Genomic DNA, 20,536 nt, shown 5'->3' on the forward strand with positions numbered 1-20,536 from the left:
GTAGAGACAACCCTGGAAATTATAGACCACTGAGTCTGACTTCAGTGGTGGGCAAGTTGTTGGAGAAGATCCTGAGAGGCAGGATTTATGAGCATTTGGAGAGATGTAATCTGATTAGGGATAGTCAGCATGGCTTTGTCAAGGCCAGGCCGTGCCCTATGTGCCTGACTGAATTCTTTGAGGATGTAACAAAATACATTGATGAAGGTAGATCAATGGATGTAGTGTATATGGATTTCAGTAAGGCATTTGATAAGGTTCCCCATGCAAAGCTCCTTCAGAAAGTAAGGAGGCATGGGATCCAAGGAGACTTTGCTTTGTGGATCCAGAATTGGCATGCCAACAGAAGGCAAAGGGTGGTTGTTGATGGTTTGTATTCTGCATGAAGGTCAGTGACCAGTGGTGTTCCGCAGGGAGTTGTTCTGGGACCCCTCCTCTTTGTGATTTTTATAAATGACCTGGATGAAGAAGTAGAAGGGTGGCTTTGTAAGTTTGCTGATGACACGAAGGTTGGGAGGGTGTTGTGGGTAGTCTGGGTGGTCATCAGAGGTTACAGCGGGACATCAGTAGGATGCAGAACTAGGCTGAGAAGTTGCAGATGGACCTCATGCCAGATAAGTGTGAAGTGGTTCATTTTGGTAGGTCCAATTTGAAGACAGAATATAATATAAGTGGTAAGACTCTTTGCAGTGTGGAGGATCTAAGAGATTTTGGGGTCTGTGTCGATAGGACACTCGAAGCTGCTGCACAGATCGACAATGTTGTCAATAAGGCGTATGGTGTGTTGGCATTCATCAACCGTGGGATTGAGTTCAAGAGCTGTGAGGTAATGTTACAGCTGTATATAAGACTTTGGTCAGACCTCACTTGGAGTACTGTGTTCAGTTCTGGTCACAACACTACAGGAAGGATGTGGATACTATAGGGAGAGTGCAGAGGAGATTTACAAGGATGTTGATTGGAGGGCATACTTTATGAGAATAGGTTGAGTGTACTCGGCCTTTTCTCCTTGGAGCGATGGAAGATGAGAAGTGGCCTGATCGAGGTGTATAAGATGATGAGAAGCATTGATTGTGTGGATAGTCAGAGGGTTTTTCCCAGGGCTGAAATGGCTAACATGAGGGGCATAGTTTTAAGGTGCTTGGAAATGGGTACCGAGGGGATAAGACAGTGGTGAGGCCTCACCTTGAGTATTGTGAACAGTTTTGGGCCCCTCAGTGGACCAGATCACTTAATTCTGCTCCTATGTCTTATGGTCTTATGGGATGTCAGAGGTAGGTTTTTTACACAGAGTGGAATGCACTGCCGGCGGTGGTGTTGGAAGCAGATACAGTAGGGTCTTTTCAGAGCCTCTTAAAAGGTACATGGAGCGTAGAAAGGTAGAGGGCTATGCGCTAGAGAAATTCTGGACTGTCTGTAGATTAGGTTACATGGTTGGCACAACATTGTGGGCCGAAGGGCCTGCAATGTGCTGTAAATTTCTATGTTCTATGTTTTCTGTAGGGTTCTTTGTTCTACTACAGCCTCCAGTGTGTCCAGTTTGACTTCTATAACAGAGCCAGCCGTTCTAATTAGTTTGTTGAGCCTGTTGGCATCACCCGTGTTGATGCCATTGCCCTAGCACACCACTGCACAGAAGATTTATTTGGAAGCAGTAGTATATGCAAGTCACTGGCTATATTTGTCATTGATTCATACTGGCATTAATACAATAATCGTAGAATTATTTATTTCAGTGGGTAGTTTGTAATTTTATTCAAAAGCTGACTTTGCCTCTATGATTTATCTTGATCTAAGTTTCTGATTCAGTTAATTTTGATATTTTGTCTAATCTGTTGTTATGCCCATTTAGGGTTACAGAAGTGTTCCTATTCTTTGAGCAACATTTCTCTTGAACAACATTTAAATTATGAATTAACTTTATAAGTGAAACTAAATAATGTTAGTAAAACAATTCATAGTAGAAATACTCAAAAAATTAAATACCAACCGGTTGTTGGAGAAAACTTTGAGTAAAATGGAGTACACTGGATTCAATAAGTTGTAGCTATATTTAATTGTCCTTGTCACAATCCCTGTGACATTTCGTATAATGTTTCTTGCCATTATAACTGTCAGAATTTTCTTTGCTAAAACTGCCATATATTACTGCACTATCAATATAAAAATCATGAGTGTAAGGACAGAAGTACTGGGTGTTCCATGGAAACGTACTGAACAAAAATTCTGGATTTCTGCAATCCTAAAATTTATCAGGTTCCATATAGAATAATTTCAAAAACTAACTATTAAACTTTTGGTCTGATCTGAGGGTTTAAAAGAAGGAAGACAATTGGAATTGCAGCTTACTTCTCAGTCAGTTTACTGTTGTTTAATATTGTATTGGTTACTCTGCTCTACAGCTCATCTTTTCACATTTTTAAAGCTTCCAGTTCTTTATTTTTTCAAAATGTTTCCCATAGAGCTAAATTTACTGTTTAATTGAACATAGAGTTTTTCAAAGAATCAGTTAATATTTTGGTTGCTTGATTGATTAGAATTTTCTCCCGCTAATCTAGGCTAATTGTATAACGCTTATTGATCTATTCTTTTTTCTAGTAACTTTTCACGAATTAGAATTGGTGCTGATTTTACAAGGATACAAAATCCAGTTATAACTGAGAAAACATCTTTATTCATGTTTAATACAATACTTTATTTTTTGTAATGAAATTGTCAAACAGGACATTTTTAAAGAGCAACATGCAAAAATAAAAATCAATGATTTTGCACAGGAAATTATTTGTGGCTAGTTAAATCTAGGTCAGTTAGAATTGGTCTTTTCATTGACCTGAAAATCAATTTTATTTAGAGATGTAGATTTAATTCCAGATTTGCAATAAGTTCCCATTTGCCTTCATCTAAATATATTTTTCTCTGGTTCAGAAATTAAACGATTGGTTCATACTTCCAGAGTTGCTTCCAGATATTAATTTATTCTGGTGGTTGGTGCAATACTCTGCAGACTGATACTAGTCTGTCAGTTAGTAATGAAATTGCTCTGATTTTCATACCTGCAGCATAGACTTCTGGTTTTGATTTTACTGAGAGTGTATATTTTATTACTTACTCTATGCTTTTTTAATATTTCTCTTACAATTATTGTTTTGACTGATAAAGAAGTCAATGAGATTTCACAATATGATCATATCTATTATTTGCCGTAAAATGGTGACAAGGTAGCATCTTGCTTCCATTGTATTATTACAAATAATGCATTCTGCATCTGATATTAAAAATACCAATTAAAATCTATTCTTCGAAAGTTCAAGGAAATCCTCTTGCGAATGTGTCAATATTTGGGTTTACATGAATAAAGTAATGTAAAAAACTGTTATGGAAACATATAAAGTTTTGTATCTAATTACTTAGAAGCTGGCCTGTTGAATATTCTGAAATCCCCCAGCTTGAGTCCTGAATGTCCTGGTTAGTATTTTCAAATTGAGCTCACTTATCTGTATAACTCAAGATGTGCTTTGCTGTCACTTATTGCTTCCAAAATATTTATTTCGTTTCTTCTAATACCTCTGTAACTCAAGACATTTCATTATGGTAGCTAACAAATTTTGGTTTCTGGTACTCAGCAGCCATGATATGTGCCTTTGTTATCTTGTCTGCCACTTTTTTTATACAGTGCAATTTAGTATTTCCTCACCATCTCTTGAGCAATATTCTGTTCTACAGTTGTGACCTCTTTTTCTCCTGCAATTATGTATTTGAACTTCACTGACAAGAATTTTCATGTGCTGCTACTTTTGGTGCAGCTAGTTTTCAAACTGCCATTTTTGTCCTCTTCAAATCTGTTCTTGCACAGGAGGTCTCGAACTATCTGCATGAGGAAAAATGATTATCACATAGTAGCTCATTAATCCAGGGGGCCCCTTCAATTCACTACTTCCATAAAACAACAATTTCTATCTTTAAATTTTCCAGACATTCTTTCCTTCCATTGTCACAGCTGAAGTTGTGTTAAATGTTCTATGAGTGTCCTGACATTAATTAAAAGTATACACACCTCTCGTTTGCACTTGTGTCCTTATGTTCAACTGTTCAATTCAAGTGTTTCAAATTGATCCTTTGTGTACAGTTTGCTTTCTTAATTCTGTGTGTAAGATAAAGGGTTTTGGCCTGAACTGTTGACAGTTCATTTTCCTCCTCCGTTTGTTGAATGTAAAAGCTGTTTTGAAAGTTTGGAGAAGGTCTCTTTGGGAGTGTGTAAGTGCTTTTAGAAGTTCTCTATGGAGAAAAAACAAATAATGTTCACAACCAGTTGTGAATGCGTTATAGCTAAGTTACCATTTGATGACATTTTGTGCAGATCTATTTAGAAGCTATATTTGATGCCCAGAGGAAAAAAAATACAATTCAACCTTTGTTTAAAGTAGAAGCATTTAATGCATTGTTCAAGCTTCAGGCTCCTTCCCTGCCCTCAATTACCTAACAAGCAATTTATTTTTCTTTTCCATCACTTCTTTTGAATTTTGTTTTTTTCTTGGAAGTAATTTGTGCATTGTCTTGTATTCACACTCTAAACTGTAGGCTCAATATTCATCTGGTTTAATATCCACCCATCCTATTCAGTGATCCTTTCAAGTTGCCTTATACGTTATTCAGTCATAAGTAAGAAATGCAGTTGCTGTTCTTGTAGCTTTCTGTTATTTGCAATTGATTCAGAATAATGTCATTGGTTTCTTCTGTGTACCACTGAATGCTATGCTGTTAACCAATATGATTTTGTTGAATAATGAAATACTAACAACTATGACAAACGGTTCTTTATAATCTAGGGGCTCCGCTGAGGACATGAGATGCAGGCACAGCTTCAACATCCTCCTTATTCTTTTACTTTCTTTATCATGGGATTAAAATGATTGATAATGTACTGACTGTGGCCTCATCTGTTTCTGCACTATTGTCAATTATGTTGATAAGTTAGCGATGGAATTGTATGGAATTACATAGAAATAACCACATAGAATATGCTCTGTGCCTTAAGCTGTCTGCAGTGGTATTTATGGTACACCCAGGCAGTCAGTCTAATCCAACGTAGCTTTCATGTTCCCAGTGTTTGTTTAAAACTCTTTACTCATTAGAATTTTGTATGCTTTCTTTTCTAGCATTATCTGAAAGTTTGGGTACCAATCTTTGATTACATATGTAGCACAAATAGTTCCGAAACAAAATCTTCAGCAACTCTGGGATTTGCATCCAGTTACATTGAAAGCTGTTCTACTCTTCCTTTCCTTTATTCCAACCAACATTTTATTCTTGTTTGTAATTTTTCTTTTCTGTTCTCCAACACTTTTGCCAAAAGTCTCTTTGTCACACTTGAGGTGCTGTTCTGGACACCACGATTGTAACATGCTGTTATTTGAGTTGCTGTCGCCTTCCTGTCAGCTTGAACCAGTCTGGCCATTCTCCTCTGACCTCACTCATTAACAATGCGTTTTCACCCACAGAACTGCCGCTCACTGGATGTTTTTTGTTTATTGCAGCATTCTGTAGAGACTGTGGTGTGTGAAAATCCCAGGAGATCTGCAGTTCCTGTGATACTCAAACCACCCCATCTGCCACCAACAATCATTTCATGGTCAAAGTCACTTAGATCACATTTCTTCCCCATTCTGATATTTGGTCTGAACAACAACTGAACCTCCTGACCATGTCTGCATGACCTTATACATTGATTGGCTGATTAAATATTTGTATTAATGAGCAGATGTACAGGTGTTCCTAATAAGGTGGCCACTGAGTGTATCCATTCTCTAACTTCTAGAAATTCCTGATAGTGCAATTCCATAATTACTTAGACTATTTGGTTCCTTAATTAAATAAGTATTCCAAAAAATTTGCATCTTTAGTTGGAGATCATGTTGGGTTTAGGCATAATAATTCTTGTTGCCATTCTGCACTTGTAGTATTCTGTGCTATTTTGTTTCCTTTCCCAAAAAAATTAAAAAAAAACTGTTTTGGCTTTGAAGTTCAAATTCACTACTGTGATCCCTGGATTCTGGAAGGAGAGATTGAGCGGGATTGGCCTTTCATTCTATTCAGTGTTTACAAAACTGAGAGGTAAATTAATTATTCCAAGGAATTAACAGGACAAATGCTCAGAGGCTGTTTTGTCTCCTGGGAGGATTCAGAAATATGATTCAACATAAATGTTTGACCATTTGGCACCAAGATGAGGGCAAGTTTTTGTCAAAGGCGATTATGAATTTTTGGATCTCCAAAGTATCAATATCATAAGATACACACTATTGTAGATATGTATCAGTAAAGTAAATTCACAGCTGGAATAAGTGGGGCCACAGCAGGGAATTCAAGGACATGGGGAACAGACAGGCAAATGGATTTGAGATACAGGGATCAGCCATGATTTCTTAATGTCTGAGCAGGCTCAAGAATGTGTGTGCAATATTCTTCCTTCTATTTCTTATGCTTTTGTGTTTTCTCGATGAAAATATTTACTGTACTATACTGGCTGGCTTTGAATCCAGGAAATAATTCTGCATTGTTTATCTCAAGATAAACGTTCATAATGGTAAACTTCCTTATCATTTCACCTCCACCCTTCTCAGTGCTGTCAGAAACCATAAACAATGTGCTGGAGGAACTCAGTGGGTCAAGCACAAGAGGCCTGTTCGTTGATCCTTGCCTAGTATCATTGGTCACAGACCTCCATTCAGAATAACATGCCATTCACTACTGCCCTTTGTCTTCTATGGCCAATCCAATTTTGAATCTAATCTGCCACTGTCCATGGATCTCTTAATCTTCTGGATCAGCCTACCATGAGGGACTTTGTCAAAACTTTTACTAGCATTCGTTGAGCTGCTACCATCAGTCGCCTTCCCAGAATCCTCTTGGACATGACCACCCCCACACAAATTTCCCAGAAGCAAGCGGGTTCTATTCCTAATAATCTTCTTGAAAAGCTTTCCTATCACTAATATAAGGCCTATAATTTCCTTATTTTCCTCTATTGCCCTTCTTAAACATAGGAACATCTTTGATATTCTCTAGTTTTTGGACCATGCTTGTGGCTAAAGGAGCTCAGGTGAGGTCCCAGAGGACATATTTAGGCTATATTCAGTACTTGATTGCATAGTACACAGGTGGACACAGTAGTTAGTTGGAACAACTTGCTGGTTTGAACTTAGTTGGAGGAGAAGTACAACTAGCCATTAGAGAAGAATTTGGATACCTGCAGTATTCTAGACTGTGGCTTACATATTAATCTTTGCCAGTAATGTTCTGTACAAAGAGCCACGAGCAGCAGTTGCCAATTATGGCATTTCTATGAAGAAAGCCTGTGAGGCAGTCAATTGTACCATTGCCCAAGAGAGCAGCGTGAGCTGCCTCAATGACTATCATCCAGTAGCACTCTCATCTATTGTGGTGAAGTGCTTTGAGAGGTTGGTTATGGCTAGATTTAAATCCTGCCTAAGCAAGGACCTGAACCCGCTGCACCACAGCAGGTCTATAGAAAATGCAATCTCAGTGGCTCTCCACTCAGCCTTGGACTACATGGACAACAGCGCTATTGATAACAGCTTGGCATGCAGCACCATCATATCTTCAGTACAAATCAACAAGTTTCAAAACCTGTGCCTCTGTACCTCTATCTGCAACTGACTCCTTGACTTTCTGATCGGGAGACCACAGTGCAGATTGTTTATGACATCTTCACCTCGCTGACAATCAACTCAGGCACACCTCAAGGCTGTGTACTTAGCACACTGCTCTATTGTTTCTGCACTCATGACTATGCGGCTGGGCATAGGTCAAATGCCATCTATAAATTCACCAGTGACACCACCGTTGTTGACAGGATCTTAGATTGTGATGAGGAAGCGTAGAGTAAGAGAGCCCAGTGGATTGAGTGGTGTCACAACAACAACCTTGCATTCAACATCAGCAATACTAAAGAATTGATTGTGAACTTCAGGAAGAGGAAGTCAGGAGACACACACCAGTTCTCATTGAGGGGTCAGCAAAGTTCAAAGTAAATTTATGATCAAAGTATATATGTGTCAGCATATACAACTGTGAGATTCATTTTCTTATGGGCATTCTCAACAATCTATAGAATAGTAACTATAACAGAATCAATGAACGACTGCCAAACTAGGGCTTCAACCAGAGGGCAGAAGGCAACAAGCTGTGCAAATGCAAAAAGAAGAAACAATAAATCAGGATCAAAATCAGGTTTATTATCACCGGCATGTGTCATGAAATTTGTTAACTTAGCAGCAGCAGTTCAATGCAATACATAATAGAGAAGAAGAAAATAATAAGTAAATAAGTAAATCAATGACAGTATACGTATATGGAATATATTAAAAATCATGCAAAAGCAGAAATAATATATATTAAAAAGTGAGGTGGTGTTCACGGGTTCAATGTCCATTTAGGAATCGGATGGCAGAGGGGAACAAGCTGTTCCTGAATCACTTGATGTGTGCCTTTAGGCTTCTGTACCTCCTACCTGATGGTTACAGTGAGAAAAGGGCATGCCCTGGGTGCTGGAGATCCTTAATAATGGACGCTGCCTTTCTGAGACACCACTCCTTGAAGATGTCCTGAGTACTTTGTAGGCTACTACCCAAGATAGAGCTGACTAGATTTACAACCCTCTGCAGCTTCTTTCGGTCCTGTGCAGTAGACCCACCCATACCAGACAGTGATGCAGCCTGTCAGAATGCTCTCCACGGTACATCTATACAAGTTTTTGAGTGTATTTGTTGACATGCCAATTCTTCAAACTCCTAATGAAGTATAGTCACTGTCTTGCCTTCTTTATAACTGCATCAATATGTTGGGACCAGGTTACATCCTCAGAGATCTTGACATCCAGGAACTTGAAACTGCTCACTCTCTACACTTCTGATCCCTCTATGAATAAATATTGAAACATGAGATAAAGAGCCTTGAAATTGAGTCCATAGATTGTGGGAACATTTCAGTAATGGGGAAAGTGAAGTTGAGTGAGGTTATCCCCTTTGTTCAAGGGCCTAATGGTTGAGGAGTAGTAACTCTTCCTGAACCTGGTGGTGTGAGTTCTAAGGCCCTTGTATCTTCTTCCTGATGGCAGCAGTGAGAAGAGAATGTCCTGGGTGGTGGGTGCCCCTCTGATGATGGATGCCGCTTTCCTGAGACAGCATTTCATGTGGATGTGCTCAGTGGTTGGAAGGATTTTTCCTGTGATGGACTGAGCCGTATCCACTGCTTTTTGTAGAATTATCTGTACAAGAACATTGGTGTTTCCATACTAGGCTGTGATGCAGCCAGTTAATATACTGTCCACTACACAGCTTATAGAAGTTTGTCAGAGTTTTAGATATCAGACTAAATCTCTGCAAACTCCTTACGAAGTAGAGGTGCTGCCATGCTTTCTTTGTAATTGCACTTGTGTGCTGGGCCCTGGATAGATCTCCTGAAATAATAGCACCAGGAATTTAAAGTTGTTAACTCTCCAATGAAGATTGGCTCATGGACCTCTAGTTTCCTTCTCCTGAAGTCAATAATTAGTTCCTTGGTCTTGCTGACGCTGAGTGAGAGGTTGTGAAAATGACACCACTAGGCCAGATTTTCAATCTCCCTCCTATAAGCTGATTAATCACTACCTTTGATTTGGCCTACGATAGCAGTGTCATCAACAAACTTGATATAAGGCATTGGAGTTGTGCTTAGCCACACAGTTATAAGTGTAAAACGAGTAGAGCAGTGGGCTAAGTATAGAGTTTGTGGTGCACCTGCGCTGATGGAGATCGTGGAGATGTTGTTGCCAATCTGAACTGACTGTGGTCTACAAGTGAGGAAATTGAGGATCCAATTGCAGAAGGGGTATTGAGGCCAAGGTCTTGGAGCTTATTGATTAGGTTTGAGGGGATGATAGTATTGAATGTTGACCTGTAGTTGATTATTTTTTAAAAAAAAGCTCCTGATGTATGCATCTTTACTATCGTGATGTTCCAGGGTTGAGTAAAGAGCGAAAGTTATGGCATCTGCTGTGGATCAGTTGCTCCTGTAGGCAAGTTAGAGCAGATCTAAGTCACTTCTCAGGCAGGAGTTGATCACCGACCTCACTGTGGATGTAAGAGCTACTGGGTGATCGTCATTGAGGCAGGTCACCACGTTTTTCTTGAGCACTGGTATAATTGGAGCCTGCTTGAAGCAGGTTGGTAGCACACACTGTCGAGGCGAGACGTTAAAGATCTCAGTGAACACACCAGCTAGTTAATCAGCACAGGTCTTTAGTATGTGGCCAGGTACCCCGCCTGGGCCAGATACTTTCCATGGGTTCACCCTCCTGAAGGCAGCTCACTCGTTGGCTTCAGAGGTTGAAATCATAGGATCATTGGGGGATGTGGGAGTTTGTGATGGTTCTTCCATGTTTTGATGGTCAAAGCAAGCAGAGAAGTCATTGAACTCATCTGGAAGCGAAGCTCTGCTGTCCCCCATGTCACTTGATTCAATTTTATAAGAGGTGATAGTATTCAAGCCCTGCCACAACTGTCGAGCATCCTTCGTTGACTCAAGTTTGGGCTGGAATTTCTATGTTGCCCAAGAGATAGCTTTCCAGAGATCGTGCCTGAACCTCGTGTAGCTTTCTTGTACGTCTGTACGTCTTTGTGTGTAGTTTTCCATTGATTCTACTGTATGTACTTTGATAGTAAATTTACTTGAACTTTAAATTAGTTTTTGAGCACTGTTACTCCAAAATGCTGTTGCACTTGAAAATTTTGATTTTTTTAATGCGATTTTCATTAACTCATTGGGGTGACACACAGTGTTGTTTTAATGACATTAAAATGGTGAGGAACAGTCTTTTGGCCACTGGATCCCGTAACAAGTTATTTATTTGGTATGCATCTTTACAAAATAATCCTAGTTTAAATTGTCCCTTGTATCAATGGGTTCTTTATAATATGAGAAGAGAATTTGTGGAAAAATCAGCTTAATGCTTTAAAATTCCTCAAAGCATATGCTTATATCTACCAAATAAGGCAGCATTTTTATTTAAAGTATTTTAATTGTTTGTTTACTATAATGTAATAGTACTTTGGACAGTTTTAAACCTCATCTACAAAACAACTGAAGCTTACATGTGTTGGTCTGGTTGCTGATTACACTTATTTCTTTTCAGAATGTGAACATTTGATTCGACATATGCTTGTGCTAGACCCAAGCAAACGCTTGTCTGTGGAACAAATCTGCAAACATAAGTGGATGAAAATAGGGGAACCAGATCCAGAGTTTGACCGGGTGAGCATAATTCAGTGCCTGCCTACTATTCTGTAGAAGGAAGCCCAATCAGCCCATCAGGTCCTTATTAGGTTTAAGCAAAGCAATCCCATCAGTCCTATTTTCCCCCTCTTCTTTCCCTGCAACTTGTTCTTTTGCACATACCCAACAAGTCCTTTTTAATTCTTCAGCCACTTACCTACACTAGAGGGTAATTTCTAGTAAGCATTTCACTTGCCCAAGAGCAACTAGAGCATCCAGTGGAAATGCACACAATTGCACAGAGAATATGCAAACTCCACAAGGACTGTGTCCCTCAGTCTCTTCTCTCCCATTCCAAAAGCCTACACTTCAAAAAAAACTCTATTATTGAAAAGGAAACCTGTCACAGATTACTTCTTGATCTGACAGTTGTGTACTATCTGGCAAAATGTACTATAACAAGAAAGTTTGACAATTAAATTGATTTCTTTTCCTTAAAGTGAAACATCACATTTTTGTGGCTCATCACAACAATGTCTCAGTCAAGGTAGAATCACTTCTTTACATATGAAGGTGAAATTGCAATTTTGGACTTCTTTATTTTAATTACACCTCTGTTTAAAAAAAACCTTTTCCAAATCTGTAAATATAATAAAAGTTCAAAGCCTTGTGACAAAATCAGTGGAGGTGGGTATGGATCCCATGTGTTTCACTGTTCTGCTGCCAGTGCACTGAGGCATTTTTTTCCCATTTTTTTTCACTAAATAGTTTCAGCTTTTACTTGAAAGTCTTATTGATTTAGTTGTTATTAACCATGCTGTTACAACCGCTACAGCTGATGTTAGAATCCATAAACTTAGAATGGAAAAACTGCTGTATGAAGTCCCTGTTCATTAATGGTGGGTGAGGAAAGCAAGTAGGCTTTACTTGAATGATATGTTGTTTAATACACATTATGGGTTGTAAAGATGAGGACTTTTTTCACATCCAGGACATCAGGGTTGAATAATGAGTGCCAATGTTGTCAGTGATGGAAATAGAAACACTTTGGTATTGTATCTTGTCTCTAAAAATGTTCTTGAGTGAAACTAAGGCTGATGCTTCAGTGTAGGTCAGAAGTTGTTGGAGATTCTGTCATTAAATAAGGTCAGAGATTGGAGTACAAGAGGTCTCTCATTGTCCTGCATGACATTCACCTTTCATTCAATCTTACCAAAATCAAATGAACTAGAAAAATGTTTGTACTTCTATGGTACTTATTACAGCTTCAGGACACTCCTGGGTGTATCATAGCCAGTTACTTGAAATTAGATCACTGTTACATGGCAACCATTTTGCTTACTGTAAGGTACAGCAGACAAATAAATTAGAGGTTTTTAGTAGTGGTTGAAGGATAAATATTGACAAAGGGGCAATGAGCATCCCTTCTTCATAAGGACCGTCTGGTCTCTTGTGTTCTGATTTGAAAGATGACAATGCTGATGTAATGCACTGCATGAATGACAGTGCAAAATGCATAGATTTCTAAATCAGTAATAAGAATGATCCCTTTTACCATGCTATGCACTGATTTGCTGTGAACATTTGCTTATATTGCCAAATTAATGTATTTCAAAGTAGTTAATTGTTATGTGGGTAGTCCTAAAGAGTTGTAAAGTGCTATAAAAAATCTCAAATTGAAATCTGTTGTGAAATTGAGTTATTGTGTCATTTTACATCTGGATGATTCAAATTTAAAACTTCATTTACAAATGACTGATGTTAAATAACTATTAGTTTTATGCATCCTGAACACAGATAAAAATTCCATTTAATTTTTTAAAATGCAAAATGCTGTAAAGTTGAAGGCAAAATGTTTTAATTATATTATTGCTTTTCATAGTTAATAACAGAATCCAAGCAGGTCAAAGTAGAGATTAAAACAGAGCCTCTGAATGAACAGGTGCTCATGTACATGGCGGAATTGGGTCTGGAAAGAGAACGCACACTACAGGTACTGTGAGTCTCCTATTGTGTTTTTGTATTGTCCAAAGTGTATGCAGTTATTCAATTTTTAATGTGAATTCTTATCTTTGATCATTTTTGTTGTGCGTTATTTAATTTCCTATGTCATCATTGATATTTTGATTGAGTTGCCAACCAGTTTGCAAGTAATCAATTACTGTTGGTAGGTATCATGGTCAAAACAAAGCCTTTTTAATGCTGCATACAGAAGAGTAAATTGATAATGTTTTTCAATCAGTTTTTATGCAGGTCAGTTTAACTCTGGCTTTACTTTTATTTCTAGTCATTGAAGACAGATGCCTATGATCAATTTAATGCAATTTACAGTCTGCTGTGTGACAAACTGAAGCGGCATAAGACATTGCGTATCTCTGCACCGCCAAGTGTTCCTCGCTCTATGCCCTTTCAGTCACCTGCAAATGTCCAGGTAAAATGCAGGGAATTCCATAGATTTGTGACAAATTTTGATAAATGTTACATTATCATCTTTGAGCAAGTTAATATGAAATTTCTTACAGGATGTTAGCTTTCGTAAGTCGAGGGGTAGAGTTTAAGAGTCGCAGGGTAATGATACAGCTTTATAAAACTCTGGTTAGGTTACACTTGGAGTACTGTGTCCAGTTCTGGTCGCCTCACTATAGGAAGGATGTGGAAGCATTGGAAAGGGTACAGAGGAGATTTACCAGGATGCTGCCTGGTTTAGAGAGTATACATTATGATCAGAGATTAAGGGAGCTAGGGCTTTACTCTTTGGAGAGAAGGAGGATGAGAGGAGACATGATAGAGGTGTACAAGATATTAAGAGGAATAGATAGAGTGGATAGCCAGTGCCTCTTCCCCAGGGCACCACTGCTCAATACAAGAGGACATAGCTTTAAGGTAAGGGGTGGGAAGTTCAAGGGGGATATTAGAGGAAGGTTTTTCACTCAGAGAGTGGTTGGTGCGTGGAATGCACTGCCTGAGTCAGTGGTGGAGGCAGATACACTAGTGAAGTTTAAGAGACTACTAGACAGGTATATGGAGGAATCTAAGGTGGAGGGGTTATATGGGAGGTAGGGTTTGAGGGTTGGCACAACATTGTGGGCCAAAGGGCCTGTACTGTGCTGTACTATTCTATGTTCTGTGTGTAGTGAAGATTAACTAGAATGGTTCAAAGCATGGCTGGTTTACTCAACACTGTCATAAAGACATTCAAATATTCTACTTTCATAACTGTATGGCAATAAGTTCCAAAGGTTCATCACGCACTGAGGAATAGTTTTTTTTGTGGCAATCAGTTGTTTTTAAAACAGTAACCTTTAATTATAGATTATCTTTTTAAAAAAGATTCTCCCTGCTTCCACCCTGTCAAGATCATTCAGGACTTATTTGTTTAAATTAAAGGGACTTAATTCTTCTTAGACAACATGCCCAAATGTATGTGTTTTATGGAAAGTACCTCTCAATCAAAGAGTACTTTATTGTCTGTAAAGTCAGTGCCTGCCACCTCTGCTTCATAGGCTGATGAGACTGGTAGCATTCTACTGAGATTTCCCCTGACAGCAACTGTGTTCTCTGTTCCTGCTATTCTTCAGCCTATGATTCATGACCCTTGTGCTCCAAGTTTGCATGTTACTCATACTCCAGTGCAGGCAGCTGTCTTGGATTGCAGGTTTGTGCAGAACATGATACATAACAATGAAGTTTCTGAACCAGCTAGGCAAATACTGAAGCTCACCCTTAGGAATTCGCAACTGAGAATGCCTCTACCTCCTACCCTAAGGTTTCCTACTCACCCAATCTGACTATCATTTCCATAATAATAGCTCTCGTAGTAGGTTACTGCCAGAGAAACCCCAACAGAAGCATCTATTGAAAGTGTATAACTACTGGAGAAAGCACACACCATTAGTCCGTGTACACAGTGGATTTCTGAAGTTGTTTTCATGGCTTGCAATGAGTTCTGAAGTGTGTGATCTACTGTCTCTTAAGTAATGGGAAAAAGCTACATGTTGTCAGACTGTTCAACTTTTGTAACTGTGCAGCTACATTTGTAGGCTGCACTCAATATCCAATCAATATGAGTAAGGACATCGTGCAAGTTGTGACATAGTTTGCTGTTGGGGCAGGGGTGCGGGAATACATATGTTGCACCAGCATGAAAAGAATGCAGTGCTGGGTCCAATTACATGATGGGTGTTACTTCACTTGTAAGTGATAACCAGAACGACATAACTTGGGTTAAAATGATTTGAGGCACTATTTATGCATAACAATTGGATGCAAATTGATTGACTTTCTAGATGAGTTTTGTTTGAAAATGGTTGCTTTGGAAATGGCTGTGTACATTTGCTAGAAGGTATTTTTTGGAGTTTAGGAGTTAATGGAAATTTTGTAGTTACAGAAAATGTTCAGAAAACTCTTGGGACCATTCACAATAGTTGCTACTTAGCACATCAAAAGTTCCCATCTGCAGACAAAATCAGATATTTCAACCAATTTTCTGGGTTTAATGAAGTTTGAAAAGTTGATTTAAGGCTGATCTACCCATTTATCTCACTTGAAAGTAGAAGTTCCACTGAGTCTACGTGCAAAGAGAGGGTGGTGTGAAATTCTAAGATCATACATTTTTGTGGAAGCATTTGAATGCATTCTCAAAGAAAAAACTGACATGGTGTTTAGAAAAAATTAAGTGAGCGCTGTGTATCGTAGATTTGTATCACTTACTCGGTTTCCTAACCCATATAACAGATTTTAAAGCAGTTAAAGATTTGTGATCCTATCACACATTAATTATTTTTGAGTAAATTTTTAAAAATCTTACAATTCTATGAGAAAGTATTGAATTCATTGTTTTTCACTTTGACTGTATGGTGAACTATTCTGGAGAGCATTTTTAGTTTTGAAAATATATTCATTACTCTTGCATGCATGAACTCAGTGGCCACTTTATTAGCTAAGGCTATTGGGGAGAGTTTAAACTAGAATTGCTGGGGGGTGGGAACAGAACTGAAGAGACGGAGGAAGGGGCTGTTGGCTCACAAATAGAGAAAGCTTGGAGACAGTGCGAGAGGGTGGATAGACAGGTGATAAAGAAGGGATGCGCTCAGACCGATGGTTTGAGATGTGTCTATTCTAATGCAAGAAGCATCGTGAACAAAGCGGATGAGCTTACGAGTGTGGATCGGTACTTGGAGCTATGGTGTTGTGGCCATTACAGAGACTTGGATGGCTCAGGGGTAGGAATGGCTTCTTAGGCTATGTCCACAATAGACTGGAGTACATTCAGCCAGAGACTCATTCCACGGAGATGCAGCACTGAGCGTCATAGGAAGTCATTCCTGCCTGTGGCCATCAAACTTTACAACTCCTCCCTTGGAGGAACAGACACCCTGAGCCAATAGGCTGGTCCTGGACTTATTTCATATTTACTGGCATAATTTACATATTACTATTTAACTATTTATGGTTTTATTACTATTTAGTATTTATGGTGCAACTGTAACGAAAACCAATTTCCCCCGGGACCAATAAAGTATGACTATGACTATAAATCGGTAACCGAAGCTTTTTCTCTTTGTTTTGACTCTGCGTCCACACTGAAATGATGTTTTCTTCCCCCGCAAACAGAGCTTTTCAAGAACGCTCTCCAGAGTGAATAAATCTGAAAACACCTAATGGCTGGTGTAGTGTACGGGGTAACCCCAGCTCTTTTTAAAAACGCTGTCATGACGTGCCAGCAGCACGGCATTTCATTGTTTTCTTGAACGCAACCTCCAACACCACAACAACAATATCTGACAATAGATGTGTAACAGCCTAATGTAACATTGTATGGAAATACAAGGTAACACTGACGTAGACATGTTTTATACATTTAACAAGGTGCTTTATTAATGTATTGCTTGTGCAAACATTCAATACAGGTTTCCCCTGCCATCCGAAGGTAGAGCGTTCCTGTGAAATGGTTCGTAAGCCGGAATGTCGTAAAGTGAAGAAGCAATTACCATTTATTTATATGGGAAAATTTTGTGAGCGTTCGCAGAGCCAAAAAATAACCTACCAAATCATGCCAAATAACATGTAAAACCTAAAATAACAGTAACATATAGTAAAAGCAGGAATGATATGATAAATACACAGCCTATATAAAGTAGAAATACTTTTCCACAATCATTGCCGCACTGTTCTCTGTAGCGAAAATTTCACGCAATCGTTCTAGGCAGGAACACTCTCTTCAGTAACCTTTAAGCTTTGAAGCTGCCAAATCATGCCCAATAATGCATAAAAATACACAGCCTATATAAAGTAGAAATAATGTATGTACAGTGTAGTATCACTTACCAGAATTGGGAAGACAGCGCCGAGCACACTGATGATGGTGTGTTAGGCTGAGTTGTTGTAGGCTGGGGTGGTGCAGTGGTCCCTAATCTCCAGGCCGCTGATCCACGAAGAATGCAGCAGTACAGTGGTAGCCAGCACACACCCAGCACTTCTTTAAGAAAAAAGCTGAAATAAACAAGCTAAATAATTAGGTGCTGCCCAGCACGTAAGTGTCAGCTCGGATCAGAGGCGATGCAATGGGCAGTTGCCTCTGATCTGGGCCGAGATTTACGTGCCGGGCGGCACCTAATTAATTAGCTTGTTTATTTCGGCTTTTTTTCTTAAAGATGTGCTGGGTGCATCCCGGCTACAGCTGCATTCTCCACGGCAATGTATCGGTCTGCGGCCTGGGGGTTGGGGTGGTGGGACACTGGGGTGTCATCTCATCGTCATCTGTTTCCATCAGGGCAGACAGGTCATCTTCTTCTATGTCTGCCTGCCTTGATGTCGAAGGTCGAGGTTCGTCGTCTGCTGTGGCTGATGTGGAAAGCTTGAAAAACGACAGTATGCTTGACTACTTAGCCTCGCGCATTTTTCTATCATACAGTTCTTTGTAAGCACTCAAACCATCTTGCAAATATGCCCTAAACCAACGTACCCTTTCAAAATTAAAGTCGTACTTTTCTACAATCATTGCCGCGAAAATCTCACGCAGTTGCTTCACGTTCAGTTCCTGGACGACTTCACTTTAGGTCCATTCGCTACTGCATTCGGTTTTGATTGTTATCCTTTCCTCTTCCAATTGCATCAGCTTTTCATCTATCAGTTCTTGGTCATGGGATGCCAAAACCTCTTCAACATCATCTTCCTCAACTTCCACAAGCCAATCTTACTTTGTCCTTACTTCGTTCACCACGATCGAAACGCTTAATTATGTCTAGTTTTACGTTCAGTGTAATACCTTTACGAGCTCTTTTAGGCTTTTCTGATACCTTAGAACTCATCTTGCAAACGGCTGCTCACAGGCACGTGTTTAAGCACTGCCAGCTGGAATGCTGTTCTTGAGGGGGAGCTTAGCTGCTCGGGGCGTGCGGCGCGCTGCCTTTTATCACGCGCTGCTTTTTACACGCGCTGCCTTTTTTCATAACAGTGAAAACACCTTCTGTTAGCAAAAACAGGTAACTAATGGAGGTCTTTCGTAACAGCGAGGTTTCGTAAAGCGAACGTTCGAAAAGCGGGGGACACCTGTAGATGCAATTATCACTACTTCCAAAATGTCATTTGTAAGTAGTAGCTTATGTTTGGCATGGACGTGAAAATGTTAAGACCAAAAAAGGAAAATTGTAAGTTTCACTTTTACTCAGGTAAAAATAAAATCACTTTTGCCCAGTACCTTGTGTTAAATACAGCAAAATACTACACAAAGACATGGCAAAAGTAAAGGCAAACAAATGAGGTAACAGCAAATTTCACTTTTGCCCAGTAACAAGCCTTATTGCATTTAGTTGTAGCTGTCGTCCCTTTCATTGGTGGAGAGACTATGGCTGTAGGAAATGTTTCCAGGGTGACCCCTCTGTGGGAGTGGGGTAGATGTTGGTGGGGCCACCTGGGGGTCTGTGTGTCCGTATGTGTAGCTATTGTAGTGGCTGGGAGGCTGGTATTGTGGCAGTGAAAAATACTGGGGGAGAGCCATCATATTCTTCATCATTGCAAATCCCTCTGCAACAGAGTTAGTCAGTTTTTCAATGTTCGTCGTCAGCTGGGTCATACTGTCCGTGAACTCCCTGTCAGTTGCCTCCATACGCTCCAGTATTTTTTTTTTAGCTTTAAGTCCTCCTGTGCAAGAGCCAACAGCTGTCCATCGTTTGGCAATTTCTTTTTAAGTTTTTCTAGTCTGTAACTGGACAGACGCGCACCAAGTATACCATTTCATCTTTGCTTGCTTTCTGTAGATGTGTCCTGCGCATGCCCAGTAGGAGATTCGCCCAAATACCCGTGTTAATGTGGATGGAGGAATTTTCAAAAATGCCTGGTGTGGACGCCTATCGTTTTTACGCGAAACCAGCATTTTCAAAATTATCTGGTCTAGTGTGGACGTAGCCTCAGAGTGCTAGGCTTTAGATATTTCAAAAAGGACAGGGAGGGAGGCAAACGAGGTAGGGGTGTGGCACTGTTGATCAGAGATAGTGTCACGGCTGCAGAAAAGGAGGAAGTCTTGGAGGGATTGTCTACTGAGTTTCTGTGGGTGGAAGTTAGAAACAGGAAGGGGTCAATAACTCTGCTGGGTGTTTTTTATAGACCACCCAGTGGTAACAGGAACATCGAGGAGCAGATAGGGAGACAGATTCTGGAAAGGTGTAATAATAACAAGGTTGTCGAGGTGGGAGATTTTAATTTCCCAAATATTGATTGGCATCTCCCTAGAGTGAGGGGTTTAGATGGGGTGGGGTTAGTTAGGTGTGTTCAGGAAGGTTTCCTGACACAATATGTAGATAAGCCAACAAGAGCAGAGGCTGTACTTGATATGGTATTCAGAAATGAACCTGGTCAGGCGTCAGGTCTGTCAGTGGGAGAGCATTTTGGAGATAGTGATCACAATTCTATCTCCTTTACCATAGCATTGGAGAGGGATAGAAACAAACAAGTTAGGAAAGTGTTTAATTGGAGTAAGGGGAAATATGAAGCTATCAGGCAGGAACTTGGAAGCATAAACTGGGAACAGATGTTCTCAGGGAAATGTACGGCAGAAACATGGCAAATGTTCAGGGGATATTTGCGTGATGTTCTGCATAGGTACATTCCAATGAGACAGGGAAAGGATGGTAGGGTACAGGAAATGTGGTGTACAAAGGCTGTTGAAAATCTAGTCAAGAAGTAAAGAAAAGCTTACAAAAGATTTTAAAAAAACTAGGTAATGATAGAGATCTAGAAGATTATAAGGCTAGCTGGAAGGAGTTTA

The 20,536-nt window shown here is 39.6% G+C and overlaps 1 protein-coding gene across 16 annotated transcripts in view; it reads left to right on the forward strand.

The window, feature by feature from the left end:
- The window catches only part of sik3 (SIK family kinase 3), a 444,540-nt gene that overhangs the window by 334,848 nt on the left and 89,156 nt on the right, over positions 1-20,536 (forward strand). For all 16 annotated transcript variants that reach the window (XR_011889794.1, XR_011889796.1, XR_011889795.1 and 13 more), the window contains 3 exons: positions 11,192-11,310; positions 13,154-13,264; positions 13,559-13,702. Coding sequence is in view for 3 of the 16 variants with exons in the window: in XM_072283868.1 (XP_072139969.1) it covers positions 11,192-11,310; positions 13,154-13,264; positions 13,559-13,702 (374 nt within the window). In the remaining 13 variants the exon portion in view is untranslated. The remainder of the gene's footprint in view (positions 1-11,191; positions 11,311-13,153; positions 13,265-13,558; positions 13,703-20,536) is intronic.

The sequence above is a fragment of the Mobula birostris genome, chromosome 20 (assembly GCF_030028105.1).
Source record: "Mobula birostris isolate sMobBir1 chromosome 20, sMobBir1.hap1, whole genome shotgun sequence".
In the NCBI taxonomy this organism is placed as follows: domain Eukaryota; kingdom Metazoa; phylum Chordata; class Chondrichthyes; order Myliobatiformes; family Myliobatidae; genus Mobula; species Mobula birostris.